At 48.5% G+C, this 16,806-nt stretch overlaps 1 protein-coding gene and 1 pseudogene across 7 annotated transcripts in view; both read left to right on the top strand.

Moving 5' to 3' along the window:
• Nucleotides 1-16,806, top strand: part of PGPEP1 (pyroglutamyl-peptidase I) — a 37,221-nt gene that overhangs the window by 14,177 nt on the left and 6,238 nt on the right. For 3 of the 7 annotated variants that reach the window (XM_042249624.1, XM_027969411.2, XM_060416206.1), the window contains 2 exons: nt 8,322-8,438; nt 13,529-13,761. In XM_042249624.1, coding sequence (XP_042105558.1) covers nt 13,556-13,761 — 206 coding nt within the window. In that variant the 5' untranslated portion in view covers nt 8,322-8,438; nt 13,529-13,555. Of the gene's footprint in view, nt 1-8,321; nt 8,454-13,528; nt 13,762-16,806 lie in introns of all 7 variants that reach the window. The other 4 variants (XM_042249626.1, XM_027969410.2, XM_012177687.5 and 1 more) reach the window with 2 other exon arrangements.
• On the top strand, nt 356-8,315 carry LOC132659861 (putative coiled-coil-helix-coiled-coil-helix domain-containing protein CHCHD2P9, mitochondrial; annotated as a pseudogene).

Genomic DNA, 16,806 nt, shown 5'->3' with positions numbered 1-16,806 from the left:
CATTTTTGTCCTTTTGTGTCTGGCTTCTTTCACTCAGCATATTTTTTTCTTTTTCTTCTTTCTGGCCATGCCCCATGGCATGTGGGATCCTTATTCCCTGGCCAGGGATCCTTATTCCTGGAAGCGAGGAATCTTAGCCCCTGGACCACCAGAGGAGTCCCTGATTTTTTTTTTTTTTTAAGGAAACACATTCATGTTTTAAAATATAATTTAACATGTTTTGAGCCCTTTTCAGCACCAGGCCTTTCACGTGTATTGTTTTATTATTTTTTCCCCCTATGATGTGGGCGCCACTGTTCATCCATTTCCAGATGAGGAAACTAAAGCACACAGTGTGAGTGCCTTGCCTGGAGTCGCCCAGCCAGGAAGTAGGGGGAGAACAAACCCGGTCCCCTGGCCCTAGAGGCTCTGCCCCAACTCCCACCCTGCACCATCTGTGCAGTGAAGAGCTGCTTTTTTCCCCTTTCTTAAAAACAAATTGAGATGAACTTACACAATATAAAATTAACCCTTTTAAAGTATACAAATCAGGGGCACTTATTACATTCACCATGCTGTCCAACCACCGCCTCTAATTCCAGGGTGTTTTTTATCATCCAGAGAGGGAATCCTGTCCCCACTGGCAGTCATTCCCCATCCCTAGGCCCCAGGCCCCTGGCCACCACCGATCTGCTTTCTGTCTCTGTGGATTTGCCTGCTCTGGACATTTCGTGTAAGTGGAATCACTTAACATGTGACCTTTTGCGTCTAACTTCTTTCACACAGCATGATGTGTTCAGAGTTCACCCACGTTTCAGCTTGTGTCCGCGTTTTCTTCCTTTTCGTGGCTCAGTAAAATTCCGCTGTGTGGGTGGGCTGTTTTGTTTATGTCCTTTCATCCACCGATGAACACGCAGGCTGTGTCTGCCTTTCAGCTGTTGTGAACAGTGAGGCTACTTTTATTTTATTTTATTAATATTTATTTCTTTAGCTCTGCCAAGTCTCAGTTGTGGCCCATGGGGTCTAGATCTAGTTCCTGATCAAGGATCACATTCGGGCCCCACTGCGCTGGGAGTGCAGAGTCTTAGCCACTGGACCACCAGGGAAGTCCTGAGGCTGCTTAAAAGAATGTTTATTTATTCTTAATTGGAGGATAATTGCTTTACAATATTGTGTTGGTTTCTGCCATATGTCAGCACGGATCATCCATAGGTATACATCTGTCCCCTCCCTCTTGAACCTCCCTTCAACCTCCCACCCCCTCCCACCCCTCTAGACTGTCCCAGAGCGCTGGGTTGAGCTCTCCGAGAATCGGGCAGCAAATCCCCGCTGGCCGTCTGTTCTGCATATAGTAATGTGTGTGTTTCCACGCTCCTCTCTCAGTTCGTCCCACCCTCTCCTTCCCCCGCTGTGTCCGCAAGTCTGTTCTCTGTGTCTGCGTCTCCATTGCTGCCCTGCAGGTAGGTTCATCAGTACCGTCTTTCTAGATTATGGAATATATACACATCAATAAATGGTATTTGTCTTTCTCTTGCTGACTTACCTCACTCTGTATAATGGGCTCAAGGTTCATCTGCCTCATTAGAACTGACTCGGATGTGCTCCTTTTAGGGCTGAGCGGTACCCCACTGTGTGTATGCACCGCAGCTTCTTTGTCCATTCACCTGTCGATGGGCATCGAGGCTGCTTCTGTGTCCTCGCTGTTGTAAATAGTGCAGCAGTGAGCGCTGGGGTACGTGTGTCTTTGTCAAGTATGGTTTCCTCAGGATTTATGACCAGTTGTGGGATTTCTGGGTCATATGGATAAGGCTACTTTTAGATGTAAGAAAGGATAAAAAGGAAAGAAGGGTCTTAGCCAACACCAAGTCCAAACCCATTTACAGTTAAGGAAAGCAAGGCACCCTCAGGGGCGTCAAGTACTTGCCTAGGCTCGGCTAGTTCTGTGTTTGTTCTCAGCCCATGCTTGAGCTGCTCACTTGTTCAGCTGACATTCATCAGCGTCTAATGTGTATACATCCTGGGATGTGGCTGGGACATTGACCTGTGGGGTTGAGAGAGCATGTAAAGCGGGCTGGGCTTCCAGAAGGTCTTGGGAGGCTGAGACATAGGGCCAGAAGTCAACTGACTCCTCAAAGAGGGGGACAAAGCATTTTACGCAGAAGGACCAGCCAGTGCAAAGGCCCTGAGGCAGGAGTGAGTCTGTATTGGGGAAATGGAACAGAAGGCAGAGGAGGGAAGCATCCAGGCCCCCAGGGCATCGTGGGCCATGGTGGGGAGTTAAGAGTTTCATTCCGAGTGCGGCAGGAGTCACAGCAGGGAAGAAGCAGGAAAGGCTGTGAGATGATTTTATTTTATTTTTTTTAAATATTAATTTATTTGGCCAAGCCGGGTCCTAGCTGCAGCACATGAGATCTTGCGCTGTGGCATGGGAACGCTCAGCTGTGTGATGTGGGATCTAGTTCCCTGACCAGGGATCGAACCTGGATCCCTTGCATTGGGATCATGGAATCTTAGCCACCAGATCACCAGGGAAGTCTCATGATGTGATTTTAGATTCTGCCTTGGGTTGGGAGGATCCCCTGGAGAAGGGAATGGCAACCCACTCCAGTATTCTTGCCTGGAGAATTCCATATACAGAGGAGGGCCAACTCAGGAGAGGAGATGAGATTTGGTTTCCAATCAACCTGCCAAACAAAACGTGCGCTGCGCTGTGCTTCTTCCTCTCATTCCTTAAGGACGATGGGTGTGCGTGCGTGCCAAGTCGCTCAGTCTTGTCCAACTCCGCGACCCCGTGGGCTGGACGATGGGTGTGCATGCGTGCCAAGTCGCTCAGTCATGTCTGACTCTGCGACCCTGTGGACTGTAGTCCACCAGACTCCTCTGTCCATGCGGTTCTCCAGGCAAGAATACTAGAGTGGGCTTAGCAGTGCAGTCAAGATGCCTCGTGGAAGCCGAGGCCACACTTCCTGCACGGCCCCCCCTGCCAGCCTCAGATGAGAGCAGTGCCCAGGCCAGTGCCCGCAGCTCAGCCACCAGCAGCAGCTCCCCCACCTGCCACTGGCCTCCCTGCTGCTGCTCCCCAGCAGTCAGGCCTGATGGCCCAGCTGGCAACCGCTGCTGCCAGCGCGGCTGTGGCTTCTGGGTCATACCATCACGGGGGAGCTTCAGGGGAGGAAGCAGTGCTGAGCCCTCGAGGCCTGAATCACTTACCAGGAGGCTCAGGGAACCCAGCTGGCACAGCTGCCGCAGAATGGCCCCTGCTTCTGTGAGGTGAAACAGTGTTTAGAGTGTGCCCAGAGCCAGGGTGACCTTAAACTTTGCGAGGATTTCATCAAGGCGCTGAAACAGTGCGGATTGGCCAACGGATTAGCTTAATCAAGAAGTGCCAACTGAAGACATGAAAAATCACCTCTCATGACCATGTTGATTTAGCGATTTAAGTAAAATTAATAGTGAAGTATGAAGTGTGAGACTGCCCGTTAAACTTCTCCTTAATCATTAATAGCTTTTGTGCTTCAGGATTGCAGCGGAAGAGGGCTTTGTCACTATATAGAAGTTCATTGAGATGGCCTTGAGTTTGGGTTTGGGCAGAAGAAGCAGTTGTGGCCTCTTAAACGTGCTTTTCTGCTGTTATTGTTTGTGAACTAATTAGAATAAAGTGATTTTCTTTCTAAAAAAAAAAACTAGAGTGCATTGCCATGCCCTCCTCCAGGGAATCCTCCCAACCCAGGGATCAAACCTTGGTCTCCCTCATTACAGGCAGATTCTTTACCATCTGAGACACCAGGGAAGCCCAAACAAAACTTGGGTGTATCCAGTAAGCCTCAAGCAAAGTGGTCTGTAATGTCTTTTTTTGCTTTTTTGCCCACACCGAGCAGCATGTGGAATCTTAGTTCCCGAACCGAAGATTGAACCCGAGCCCCCTTCAGTGGAGGCACAGGGTTTTAATCCCTGGAAAGTGAAGTTGCTCAGTCGTGTCCGAGTCTTTGCGACCCCATGGACTGTAGCCCACCAGGCTCCTCTGTCCATGGGATTTTCCAGGCAAGAATACTGGAGTGGGGTGCCATTTCCTTCTCCAGGAGATCTTCCCCACCCAGGGATTGAACCCGGGTCTCCCACACTATAGGCAGATGCTTTACCGTCTGAGCCACCAGGGAAGTCCTTTAACCCCTGGACCTCCAGGGAAGTCCCAAATCTTGTTATTTTTAATGTGTGGCCATTCAGAATAATCGCCCTGGGCATGCAGTGTGCAGAAACAGGGTGAATGTTGATAAAATCATGGGAATGGGAAGAGGGAGCACAGAGCTAAAACTTCCAGCTCTTCTCAGGGGTTCGATGGTGTAAAAAACAGTATGGTCAGGTAGAGATCGTGGCAGTGTGCCAGGAGCACCAGGCCTGTCTCATCTCTGGATCTGCAAACCTTTAAGGAAAGTCCCCCCTGATTCCCATCTCCACAGACCGGAGAGTTAAGAGGAGAAGGGAGCATGAAGAATAAAAATATTAGTGACCGAGAAAAATGATTGTGCAAGAAATTACATATTTTACAAAGTTTTTTCTTTAGTGTGTTGTAAAATAGATTTCACATAAAATATAACCGCCTTGCCCCCCAGCCATCTACCCACCAGTGTCGGCAGCTCACCGTGCACAAGTTTGCATTCTGCCCTCGTCTCTCTGGCTGTGGAATTTCTTGGGGGCCCCCTCCTGGTCTTACACGTCACTGGGCTTGGCAAGAGCGTTGGGGTCCTAGTTGCTGGTGTTGGCATTTGAGGCCCCCCGCCACCACCCTCCAGGTGTCCTTGTCTCCAGGTGACCTTGACACACCCTCTTTGGGGAGCAATTTGGAATTTTCTATCAGTGAGGGGGAGCTTCCCAGGTGATGCTAGTGGTACTGTAAAAGAACCTGCCTGTCAATGCAGGAGACATAAGAGACGGTTTGATTCTTAGGTTGGGAGGATCCCTGGAGGAGGGCATGGCAAGCCACTCCAGGATTCTTGCCTGGAGGATCCCATGGACAGAGGAGCCTGGCGGGCTACAGTCTATGGGGTCTCAAAGAGTCGGACACGACTGAAGCGACTTAGCACACAGCTCATCAGTGAGGAGAGACCCGCCTTTCCTGGACGCTCTCTAGAGCAACTGCAGTCAACGGGGCACAGAGTTGGAATAGTGTGGGTAGCAAGGTCAAGGGGACTGAGAAGAGATCCTGCAGCCGCCGCAGGAGATGCAAGAACTCACCTCTGGGGACTTCCCCTGGTGCTCCTGGAGCTGTTCACCTCTGACTGGGGCTTGAACCCATGTGCCGCAACTTGAATCAGGCCAGAACTCACGGTCTTACAACTGAGATCACAGCACCTGGTTTAAGGACTTAATGAAGCTCAGGTTCTTGAGGTCTCATGGCAGAAAGAATTCAGTGAGAGACGAAGTGAGGCAAGAAGTAGATTTATTAGTGTAGGATGCTTGGAAGAGATGCAAGCGGGCAAGCGAGGGAGCTCTGCCCTGAGGATTAACTGGGCTACAATTTTATAGCCAGAGGAAAGGGGGCGGGGAAGACTGTCTCCCTCGAGTAGATGTGAGGCTTACATCACTAGCTCTTCCTTCATTTCGGGCAGAAGAATATCTGACCCTCTGAGGTCAACTCAGAATATTGTGATGCTTGTTCAAATCGGGGGAAGGGTGGTGGGGTTCTCCAGGTGGCACTCAGTCAGTTCCATCGCTCAGAATGTCAGGTCTCCCTGTCCATCACCAACTCCCAGGTGGCGCTAGTGGTAAAGAACCCGCCTACCAATGCCTGAGACTCCGGAGACACGCGAGACACGCGTTCAGTCCCTGGGTAAGGAAAATTCCCTGGAGGAGGAAATAGCAACCTGCTTTGATAGTCTTGCCTGGAAAATTCCATGGGCAGAGGAGCCTGGCGGGCTACAGTCCATGGGGTCACAGAGTCAGACGTGACTGAGCATATATACATACATAAAAGGGTGGTGACATTTTTCTTCCACCTAATGGCCTGGGGCATATCTCATGCTTTTATTTTTGGCTTTATAGTTAAGCATGCTGTTTCATTCCACGACATTCCAATAGCTTACATGAGTGATCATTAACTTACAGTAATCTCCCCAAAGTTCCTAGGTTTCCCTCTCTACTCTCTGTCCATAGCCCCCTCCTGGAACTTCCACAGTCACCTGCGTACCTATCCTATTCTGTCCCTGCCAGTCCAGTGGTTAGGACTCCACAGTTTCACTGCCAGGGGACTGGGTTCGATTCCTGGTGGGGGAACTAAGATCCCAGAAGCCATGTGGCATGGCAAAAAAAAACCCCAAAACCCATAAAAACTCACCTCTAGTGAATCCCACAAGTGTTAGGTACCCAACTCTTTGTGACACTTTGGACCACAGCCCACCAGGCTCCTCTGTCCATGGAATTCTCCAGGCAAGAATATTGGAGTGGGTTGCCATCAACTTCTCCAGGAAAATTTCCTGGGTCTGCTGTGCACTGGGCCTTGTGCCGGTCTGGGGGAAGAAGCCCAGTCATGAGCACTGCCACACTGAGAATCTGAAGAAAACACCCGTTTCCCCAGAAAAGTACCCCGGTGGTGGTCCATCAATAGCCCTGTTTTCCAGATATTTATATCCATGCCTGTGTGCTCAGTCAATGCCCGACTCTCTGCAACCCCATGGACTGGAGCCCACCAGGCTCCTCTGTCTGTGGGATTCTCCAGGCAAGGATACTGGAGTGGGTTGCCATTTCCTCCTCCAGGAGATCTTCCTGACCCAGGGATCAAAACTGCATCTCTTGTGCCTTCTGAATTGGCAGGCAGGTGGATTCTTTACCACTGAGCTACCTGGAAAGCCCCGTTTATTTATGTAAATATGTATATATAATATATGTATATCCATACATGTATCTATGCATATAGATTTTTTCCATTATAGGTTGTTACGAGATATTGATTATAGTTTCCCGTGCTATACAGTAGGTCCTTATTGTTTGCCTGTTTAATATATAATAGTTCATGTATGTTAATGCCAAACTCCTAATTTATCTTTTTCCTTGACCCCCCACCCCCTTTGGTAACCATAAGCTTTTATCTATGTCTGTGAGTCTGTTTCTGTTTTGTAAATAAGTTCGTTTGTGTCATTTTTTTAGCATCCAGGTAAGTCATAAGGATAATATCCTCCGTCCATGGGATTTTCCAGGCAAGAGTACTGGAGTGGGGTGCCATTGCCTTCTCCGAATATCACTTATATCATACAATATTTGTGTTTCTCTGTCTGGCTTACTTCACTTAACATTATAATCTCTAGGTCCCTCTACATTGCTGCGAATGACGTTATTTCATTTTTTTTTATGGCTGACTAGTATTCCATCTATATACATATATATAACACACATCTTCTTTATCCGTTCACCTGTTGATAGATATTTAGATTGCTTCTATGTCTTAGCTATTGTGAATAGTGCTGCTGTGAACACTGGGGTCATCACAGCCCATTTTTGTTTATAATCCATGATGTTCTTGCACCTCTTCATTCCTGAGATGGTTAGAGACTGTAATGAGTTGGGTCCATCTGTAAATATGTTGGACCCTGCTATGTACCATGCACCAAGATCATAAATAATTCTTAACAGGTATAACAAAGGAAGACCATAATAACAAAGAGCAAAAATAATAGTAGTGATGGTAGCCAGTATTATTTGAGCGCTTATAATATGCTAAGCGTGGCAGCATTGCTTGAAACTCTTGAGTGTGAATTAGTTCCTTCAATTATTACAGCTACCTTGTGAAGAAAATACATCACTCTCCCCATTTTACAGACGGGAGAACTGAGTCAAAGAGAGGTCAAGTGACTTCCCCAAGGTCACACGTGTGCTCAGTCACTCAGTCCTGTCTGACTCTTCACGACCCCATGGACTGTAGCCTGCTACGCTCCTCTGACCATGGGATTCTCCAGGCAAGAATACTGGAGTGGGTTGCCATGCCCTACGCCAGGGGATCTTCCCGACCCGGGGATTGAACCTGGGTCTCTTGAGTCTCCTGCATTGGCAGGCAGGTTCTTTACCAGTAATACCACCTGGGAAGTCCAAGGTCACACAGGAAGGGTTCAAATCCAGGAGCCTAGCTTCAGAGGCCACAGCACCATGCTGCCGCCCATGGAGATGCTGAGAGAATGGGTGGAGAAGGGGCTGAGGGAGGAGCTTTGGGGTGGATGAGCGCGGGTACCTTCCTGTTCTGCCGTGAGTCAGGAGCCCTGCTTTTTTCTGAGGACAGATCAGCTTATCCCCAGAGATTGTGTTATCCCTGCAGCCTGGACCTAAGACCACAGCATTTCCTCTGCTTTTGCTTTCAGGAGCTAGAGAAACTAGGGCTTGGGGACAGCGTGGATCTACATGTGTATGAGATTCCAGTGGAGTATCAGACAGTCCAGAGGCTCATCCCTGCCCTGTGGGAGAAGCACAGTCCACAGGTGAGTGGGGCACAGGTGAGTGGGGCACAGGTGAGTGGGGCACAGGTGAGTGGGGGAAAGGCAGGCGCTTCCCTATCAGGATCTGCAGGTGGTTGGCCCAGGATGGATGGTTTGTGTGGCTTTGTTCCTGCTCTGATCATGTGGTTGACACCACAGTCTTATCCCCCCAGGTGCCACACTTTTCTGGGTTACCCTTGGAGGTGAGAGAGGAAAGCAAACATCTGAAACTTCACAGAGGCTGATTCTGTCCCACTAGAGCTCTGTATCAGTCACAACATGTTTCATTATAAGTGGCAGTTTAAACACACCTCGACCCAGCTTGAGCATCAGCGTCTGCATGCTTCAGGTATAGCCTGATCCAGGTGCCCACCCAATGTCATCAGCCTCCTCTCTTGACCACTCATCTTTGCCTTGCACTTCGCTTGTGTTTTGGCAATGATAGGTGGCTGCTACTCAGCCCCTCAGCAAAAAGAGAACACCTGTCTTCCAAATAATTCCCCAAAGTCTATACCTGATTCTCATTGGCCAGCTTGGGTCACGGTCCAGTCCCTGAGCCAATCACGATTGGCTGGGGAAGAAGGAACGCTGTGATTTGTGAAGCCTGGATCCCACATGCCCACTCTGGTGGCCAGGGGTGGTGTCACCTTTCTCCAAACCTCCTAGAATGTGCAGGAGTCGGGAGAGAGGGTGGTGTTTCACAAAGGGAGAATGGCTGTGGGAGGGAGCTGTGGTTTTTAACCGCATGTGACGGATTGGAGGCCGGACAGGCAGGGATCACACCCTCCTAGCAGAGGTAGCTGTGGCCCAGCCAAGACCCTGGGCACAAACTGCGTAGGAACTTGGCTGGTATCTCTGACAAGTGAGGTCCCAGTCTCCTATGGGGGCCCCAGTTTTCCACTCTAGCCTATTATTTCATATTCTCCAGGGTTGGCTAGAGGCATCTTCCTTTTTAAGGAGCCCTCTCATTGCCCCTCAAGTGGAATTTGCCTGTTTTTACAGAGGGGGACCTGGAGGCTTAGCGAGAATTGGCTGAAGTTTCTTTGAATGAGCTTTTTCCTCTACTGTGTCTATGCAGCCCTGCCTATTCTAGTTAAAAAGAAAACCTCATGCATGAAAATGTTTTTAGGAAACTTCTCACCGTACAGAATGGCTTCCACATGCCTCAGTTTCCTTCTGTGACAGGTGGAAATAATAATAGTCAAGATGCAACCCAGCACAGATCAAAAATATTTTAAAAAAAAATTCCAGGGAATTTCCTGGTAATCCAGTGGTTAGGACTCTATGCTTCCACACCCTGGGTTCCATCCCTGGTTGAGGAACTAAGATCCTACAGGCAGTGCAGAAAAAAGAATTCCTGAGAGTTCCAAAAAGCAAAATTTGTATTGCCTTGAGTGGGAAGCTATTTATTGACATAGTGTTTACATTCTGGTAGGTATTATACGTAATCTGGAGGTGATGTCATGTATACAGAAAGATATGAGTAGGTTATGCAAATACTAGGCCATTTTAGATAAGGAACTCGAGCACCCCCAGATTTTGGTATCCAAGGGAGGAGAGGAGACCTGGAAGCTATCACCGATAGATACCAAGCCAAGGGGTGACTGTAGTACTGAAATTCTACCACCCAGTTCAGTGTGTGCAGGGGATTATCTGCACACCATGAGATTCCTGGACAGCAGCTGGGAGTCCTACAGCTCAGCTCAGTTCTCACACCCCAGGACTGCCCTGGCTCTCTAGTGGTTAAGATTCCGCCCTTCCACCGCAGGGGGTGTGGGTTAGAGTCCTGGTTAGGGAACTGATCCCATGTGCCTTGGGTGTGGCCAAAAATATAAAAAATAAAAAGAATCAAATTCCACAGGTTAAGGACTGCCCTTCAGATTCCAATCTTTTTTTTTTTTAATTGAAGTACAGTTGATTGACAATGTTGTGTTAATTTCTGCTGTATAGCAAAGTGATTCAGTTATACACACACACGCATACACACACTTCTTTGTAAAGCTATTTTCCATTGTGGTTTATTACAGAATATTGAATATAGACCTTGTTTTTTATCCATTTTATATAGAATAGTTTGCAGATGGCAGTCTTAACTCTAGGTTGTTACCCGTGCTTCTGTCCAGTTGACTTTAAATCAGATCCCTTCTTTGGGTTCAGTTAACTTTGCTGAAGCAGCTCACTACTCAGGAACCCGTTTACTCACTGGATTACCAGTTTATCATGAGAGCACGGAACTCAGGAATAACCGCTCAGATGAGAGATGCTCAGGGCAAAGCATGAGGGGAGGTGTGCAGAGCTTCCACGCCCTCTCTGAGTGCCCCACTCTCCCCAAGTCTTCGTCTGTTCGCTAATTTAGAAGCTCTCCCAACCCTGTTGTTTAAGGGTTTTATGGAGGCTTCATGACATAGGCATGACTGATTAATTGTTTAGCCACTGACGTCTGGACTCTCCGTCCGGGGCCTCTCCCGTCCTCTGAGGTCGGGGGGACAGGGTTGGAGTTGAAAGTTCAGTGCTCTAATCATGTGGCTGGTTCCCCTGGCAACTAGCCCCCATTCTAAGGTGCTCTCCAGACGTTATCTCACTGGACTTCCTGATGGCTCAGTGGATAGGACTCTGCCTGCCCGTGCAGGGACACGGGTTCGATCCTTGGTCCAGGAAGATTTCACAGGCTGCAGAGCAACTAATTTCGTGCACACAAGCACTGAGGACCGTGCACCTAGAGCCTGTGCTCCACAAGAGAAGCCTCTGCAGTGAGAAGCGGGAGCGCCGCAACCAGACGGAAGCCCCCGCCCTCTGCAATTAGAGAAAAGGCCCACAGCGGTGAAGACCCAGTGCAACCAGAAACAAATTTTAAAAATATACTTTTTAATTACCTCATTAACAAAACAGGGATTTCCTTGGCAGTCCAGCGGTTAAGATTTTGCACTTCCCTTGCATGAGGCATGGGTTTGATCCCTGGTCAGGAAACTAAGATCTCGATGCCACACGACCCCCCAAAAAACACAGCAGGACACCTTTATTGCTTTCATCCCTTAGGGAACTCTAGGGGTTTTAAGAGCTCTGTGCCTGAATAGTGGACTAAGAACAAATAAATGTTTCTTTTTCTAAGATTTTTTTTTTTTGGATGTAGACCATTTCTAAAAGCTTTATTGAATTTGTAACAATATGGTTTCTGTTTTATGCTTGGCTTTTTGGCCACAAGGCATGTAGGATCTTAGCTCCCCAAACAGAGATCAAACCCACACCCCCTGCATTGGAAGGCGAAGTCTTAACCACTGGATCGCCGGGGAAGTCCCTATATTTCTTACTATAGATCAGAATATCACCAGTACCAACATCCTGAGTTTGTGGTGGTAATGAGGGAGACAAGGCCAGAAGGGTGATAAACAGTTCCTTAGCCTACCCCAGGATTTCTCAGCCTCGCTGGGACCAGAGCCTTCCCTGTGATGGGCCGTGCTGCGCACTGTAAATGGGGCTGAGCACCTTACCTGGCCACCGCCCATTAGATGCCAGGAGGTCTCTGTCTCCAGTTTGGTACCCCCTAATGTCTGCAGATGCTGCCACAGCCCTGGTTGAGAACTCCTGGCCTACAGTGGGCTCTCAGCAGTGGCTGGCTGGAACCATGGTCACTGTCATCGCTGACATCTTCACAAATATACAAATGTGCCCACCTGCGAGTACTGTTTAAGCAGTGTATTCCATGGGTAGGGCTTTCCGGGGGGCCCAGTGGTAAAGAACCTGCCTGTAGAGCAGGAGATGCAAGAGATAAGGGTTTGATTGCTGGGTCAGAAAGATCCCCTGGAGTAGAAGACGGCAACCCACTCCAGTATTCTTGCCTGAAAAATTCCACGGACAGAGGAGCCTGGGGGGCTACAGTCTATGGGGTGGAAAAGAGTCGGACGCCGCTGAGCGACTGAGCGTGCGCTACATGGATTCGCGGGCCTGCTGTAACAGTTGACTGCCAACGAGGTATTTTAAAACAGCAGAAATGTATCTGCACACAGTCCTGGAGGGCAGAAGTCCGCAAGGACAGCGGAGCTGCGGCTCCTTCCCAAGGCTCTCGGGGAGGCTCCTGCCTGTCTCCCAGCTCCTGGGGCTCCAAGCGTTTCTTGTCTTGTGATGCCTCACTCTGTCCTCTGCCCCTGCCTCCACGTGACTCTCTCCCTCCCTCTCCCTCTGTCCCTCCTCTGTGTGTCTCCTTTAAGGGCATTCGTCAGTGGATTTCGGGTCCGTCCAGGTAATCAGGAGTACTTCATCTTGAGATCCTTTACTTAAGTGCATCTGGCGTGACCCTTTTCCCAAAAAAGGTCCCGGTCACAATTTCTAGGTATTAGCACAGGGACAGACCTTTCTCGTGTGTGTGTGACGGTGGCAGAGTCACCATTCAGCCCTACAAAGTATAAACTGCAGCTGCTGGTTCGTTTTTACATTCAGAGGAGATCACCGTGTTATCTGGTGCTGCTGGCTTATGGAGCACCATGTAACAGTGTAGCCAGGCAGCTCCTAGCAGATAGAGCAGCCCAGTAGCTTTTAATCACACAGGTCGTTAAAAATTCTCCCTCAACATTATTTTAATAGCTGAGTAGTATTTAGTAATTAACATAGCCATTCTTCTGTTATTAGGCTTGCTATTCATTCCATGGTTTTTTTTTCTCATTTTTATAAATTACACTGAAGTGACCATTGGCAGATTTTTATCTCTTTGACTATTTTTAGGTTAGATTCTTGGAAATTATACTTTGCCTTTTGCATCTGGCAATATGTCTTGAAGATTATTCCATAAAAAATTGCCCTGAGCATAGTAGCTCATAATTTATTTAGTCAACCCCCCTCCCCATGAATGGCCAATTAGATTGTTTCCAGTATTGTGATGACAAAGCTCCTATGAACATCTTGGCGTATTTCACGTTCTTGCATGTTTCAACCGGCACATCTTTCTGTAGGATCTATTGCAGGATCTTTTCCAGCAGCAAGATGTCAGAAAGCACATAACCACCAGCAGAGCTCTGTGAGGATACTGTCCTCTCCTTGGCCTGGGGGGATTCCCCAGCCCCATGACCAGACCTCATTAAGCTGTACCCATCTGTCTGCAGCTGGTGGTGCACGTGGGAGTGTCAGGCATGGCAACCGCAGTCACACTGGAGAAATGTGGGCACAACAAGGGTTACAAGGGCCTGGACAACTGCCGATTCTGCCCCGGCTCCCAGTGCTGTGTGGAGGACGGGCCTGAAAGCATTGACTCCATCATCGACATGGATGCTGTGTGTAAGAGGGTGACTACGCTGGGCTTGGATGTGTCAGTGACCATTTCACAAGATGCAGGCAGGTAAGGCACCACGGGGCCCCTGTGGTGTAGGTGTGAATGGGGTTTCCCTCCTGTCAGCCCAGGCTGAGTGTTGAATAAGCCAAGTCTGTTCGACTGTGACCTCTTTGGGCCAAGCGCTAACTTATTTATTTATTTAGCTTTTAACTTATGGAAAGGTCGTTGATTTACCACTTGGTAGACTATTTATTTATTTTCAATTTCTTTTAAATAATGAAACACATTTATAGGAGACTTGGAAGATACGGAACAAGGTTACATGTAGTTTCTCTGTGTGTTAGTTGCTCATTTGTGTCCGACTCTTTGGGATCTCATGGACTGTAGCCTGCCAGGCTCCTTTGTCCGTGGGATTCTCCAGGCAACAATACTGGAGTGGCTTGCCATTCCCTTCTCCAGGGGATTTTCCCAATCCAAGGATCGAACCCAGGTCTCCGGCATTGCAGGCAGATTCTTTACCACCTGAGCCACTAGAGAAGCCCAGTTCCTTTATATATTACAATTATTTTTTAAGTGGATAAATTAAGATTTTTGGTTGGAATTTTAATATCAAATCTTCAAAAATTGATGGAATGAATATACAGAGGAGTAGAAGAATATAGTAGACCTGAAAAGCACTGTGAACCAATTCAACAGAATTAAGATTTATACAATTTGCACCGAGCAGTAGGATACAAATTCTCTTCAAGTTCCCATAGACTGTAAACTAGGAGACATTGGAACATATCCAGGGTCATAAAACAAGGTACAAAAATGTCGTGGCCTAAAGGTATTGAAATCAAAGCACAGACTATTTAAATAGTATGGTCGAGAAGAGTCTGACATGACTAAAGTGACTTAACATACGCACGTGCTAAGTCACTTCAGTCATGCCCAACTGTCTGTGACCCCCTGGACTGAAGCCCGCCAGGCTCCTCCGTCCATGGGATTCTCCAGGCAAGATTACTGGCGTGGGTTGCCATGGCCTCCTCCAGGTTTCTTCCCGACCCAGGGATCCGACCAGCCTCTCTTACGTCTCCTGCACTGGCAGGTAGATTCTTTGCCACGGAGCCACCGGGCAAGCCCAGCACACACACATAATACTTTACACAGTAAACTTTACATAGGATTTCACAGTACATAATTCTCAGTGTGCATAAGGCACACAGCTAAGTACGTATTCATAACAGGCCCCATCTGCAACTCACTCTGTGTGACTCTGCCCACTTTTCCCAACCCAGGCCCCTGGCATCTCCTGGCCGTGGCCCCGGCTGCCTCTGCTGTACCTCCTGCCGCCTCTGCTCCAGCCCTGACGGGCCTTCTCCCCTGAGCAGCCAGTTTCTGTATTAGCTTCCTGTGGCTGCTGTAGCCCGTGACCATGTTGGTGGCTTAGAACAACAAACGTTTATTCTCTCCCAGTTTGGAGGCTAGAAGTTCAAAACCAAGGTGTCAGCAGGGCTGGTTCCTTCTGGAGGGCCTGAGGGGGAATCTCAGACCCTCTGCTGGCTTCTTCTGGTGGCTTCTGACAACCCTGAATGTTCCATGGCTTGAGATACATTACTCCAAATTCATCTCCACATGGCTTCCTCCTGGTATATGTCTTCACATGGCCTTCTTACAAGGACACCAGTCATTGGATATAAGACTTACCTTCATCCAGTGTGACCTCATCTTAACCAATTATGTCAGCAAAACTCTGTCTCCAGATGAGGTTACATTTTGATGTTCCAGGTGAACATAAATTTGGAGGAGAAGCTGCTCAGCCTATTACAGTCTTTTATGGATTTAAGGCAGATGAAGCCCCTAACTTGCTTAGCTCTCCCTGCAGTCCCTGCTGCGCTGCAAATGAAACCCCAACTCTCCGCCATCCACAGGGCCTGGGCGGCCTGGCCCCCGTCCGCCTCTCCAGCCTCCCCTGCCTCCACTCTCCCCTCGCCCGATGCCTTCCACCCGCAGACCACTCTCCTCCCGTCCTCACACGCCTCAAGCTCACTCTGGCCTCAGGGCCCTTGCATATGCTACGGCCTCTGCTCAGAACTCACTTCCAGCTGGTAAGACTGTTTCAGGTCTTAGCTCCACATGTTGGCTCTTTGGGAAGGCCTCCGCTGCCTCCCAAACTTGTCTGTTCTATGCGCTCTCGACACCAAGTGCCTCAGTTTCTCAACACCGTGTACACCTCACCAGCCCAAAGGCAGCAGGTAGCAAATTCAGTTGACGGAATGAAGAAGTAACTGAATTTACCATCAGTCTTTTTTTTCTTTTTTTAATTGAAGTGTAGTTGGCGTACAATATTATACGTTACAGATGATTCACAATTTTAAAGGTGTATATACTCCATTTATAGTTATTATAAAATATTGGCTATATTCCCTGTGTTATACAATATATGCTCTATTTTTGTAGCTTATTTTACACCTAATAGCTGTACCTCTTAATCCCCTACTCTTGCATCGTCCCTTCCTTCTCCCATTAGTCTTTTTTTAAAACTTTTTTTTTTTTTTTTAAACTGGGCCACACACATTGCTGGCCCTGCCAATGAAAGCCTGGAACCCTAACCACTAGGCCACCAGGAAACTCTCCTGAAGCTAATTTTAAGTTACTCGGATAATTCTGAAATATATTTTCATGTGTTCCCATTGTGAAAGATTCTCTTGAGCGCTCTCTCTCCCCACCTCACGCCCTGCCCGGGGTCCCTCTGTTAAATCAGACTCACATCGTGACACTTCCTCCCTAGCACACGTGTTTCTGTCCATGTGTGGGACACTTCATGCGCTGCTTCTGCGTTTTGTCCTGCTTCGCTTGGCTTTTCTGTGGATGAGGTTATACGGTGCGGACTTCTTGAGAGTCCCCTTCCTCGGTTTCATGCGTGGGCGTGTGCTCCGGGTCTTGGTGAGCTCTGTCTTCCCTTGGGCCCACCACATGCCTTGTAAGCCGCTGCACAGTACCCCACTGCGCAGCTGAGCCGGTTTTCTAGGTCATTCCTCTGTCGGTGGGCGGGCTTCCCTGGTGCCTCGGCTGGTAAGGAATCCGCCTGCGATATGGGAGACCTGGGTCAGATCCCTGGGTTGGGAA

The sequence above is a fragment of the Ovis aries genome, chromosome 5, assembly GCF_016772045.2.
Source record: "Ovis aries strain OAR_USU_Benz2616 breed Rambouillet chromosome 5, ARS-UI_Ramb_v3.0, whole genome shotgun sequence".
NCBI classification, from domain to species: Eukaryota; Metazoa; Chordata; class Mammalia; order Artiodactyla; family Bovidae; genus Ovis; species Ovis aries.
Note: the sequence above shows the minus strand (reverse complement) of the source record. Positions and strands in the feature narration are given on the sequence as shown.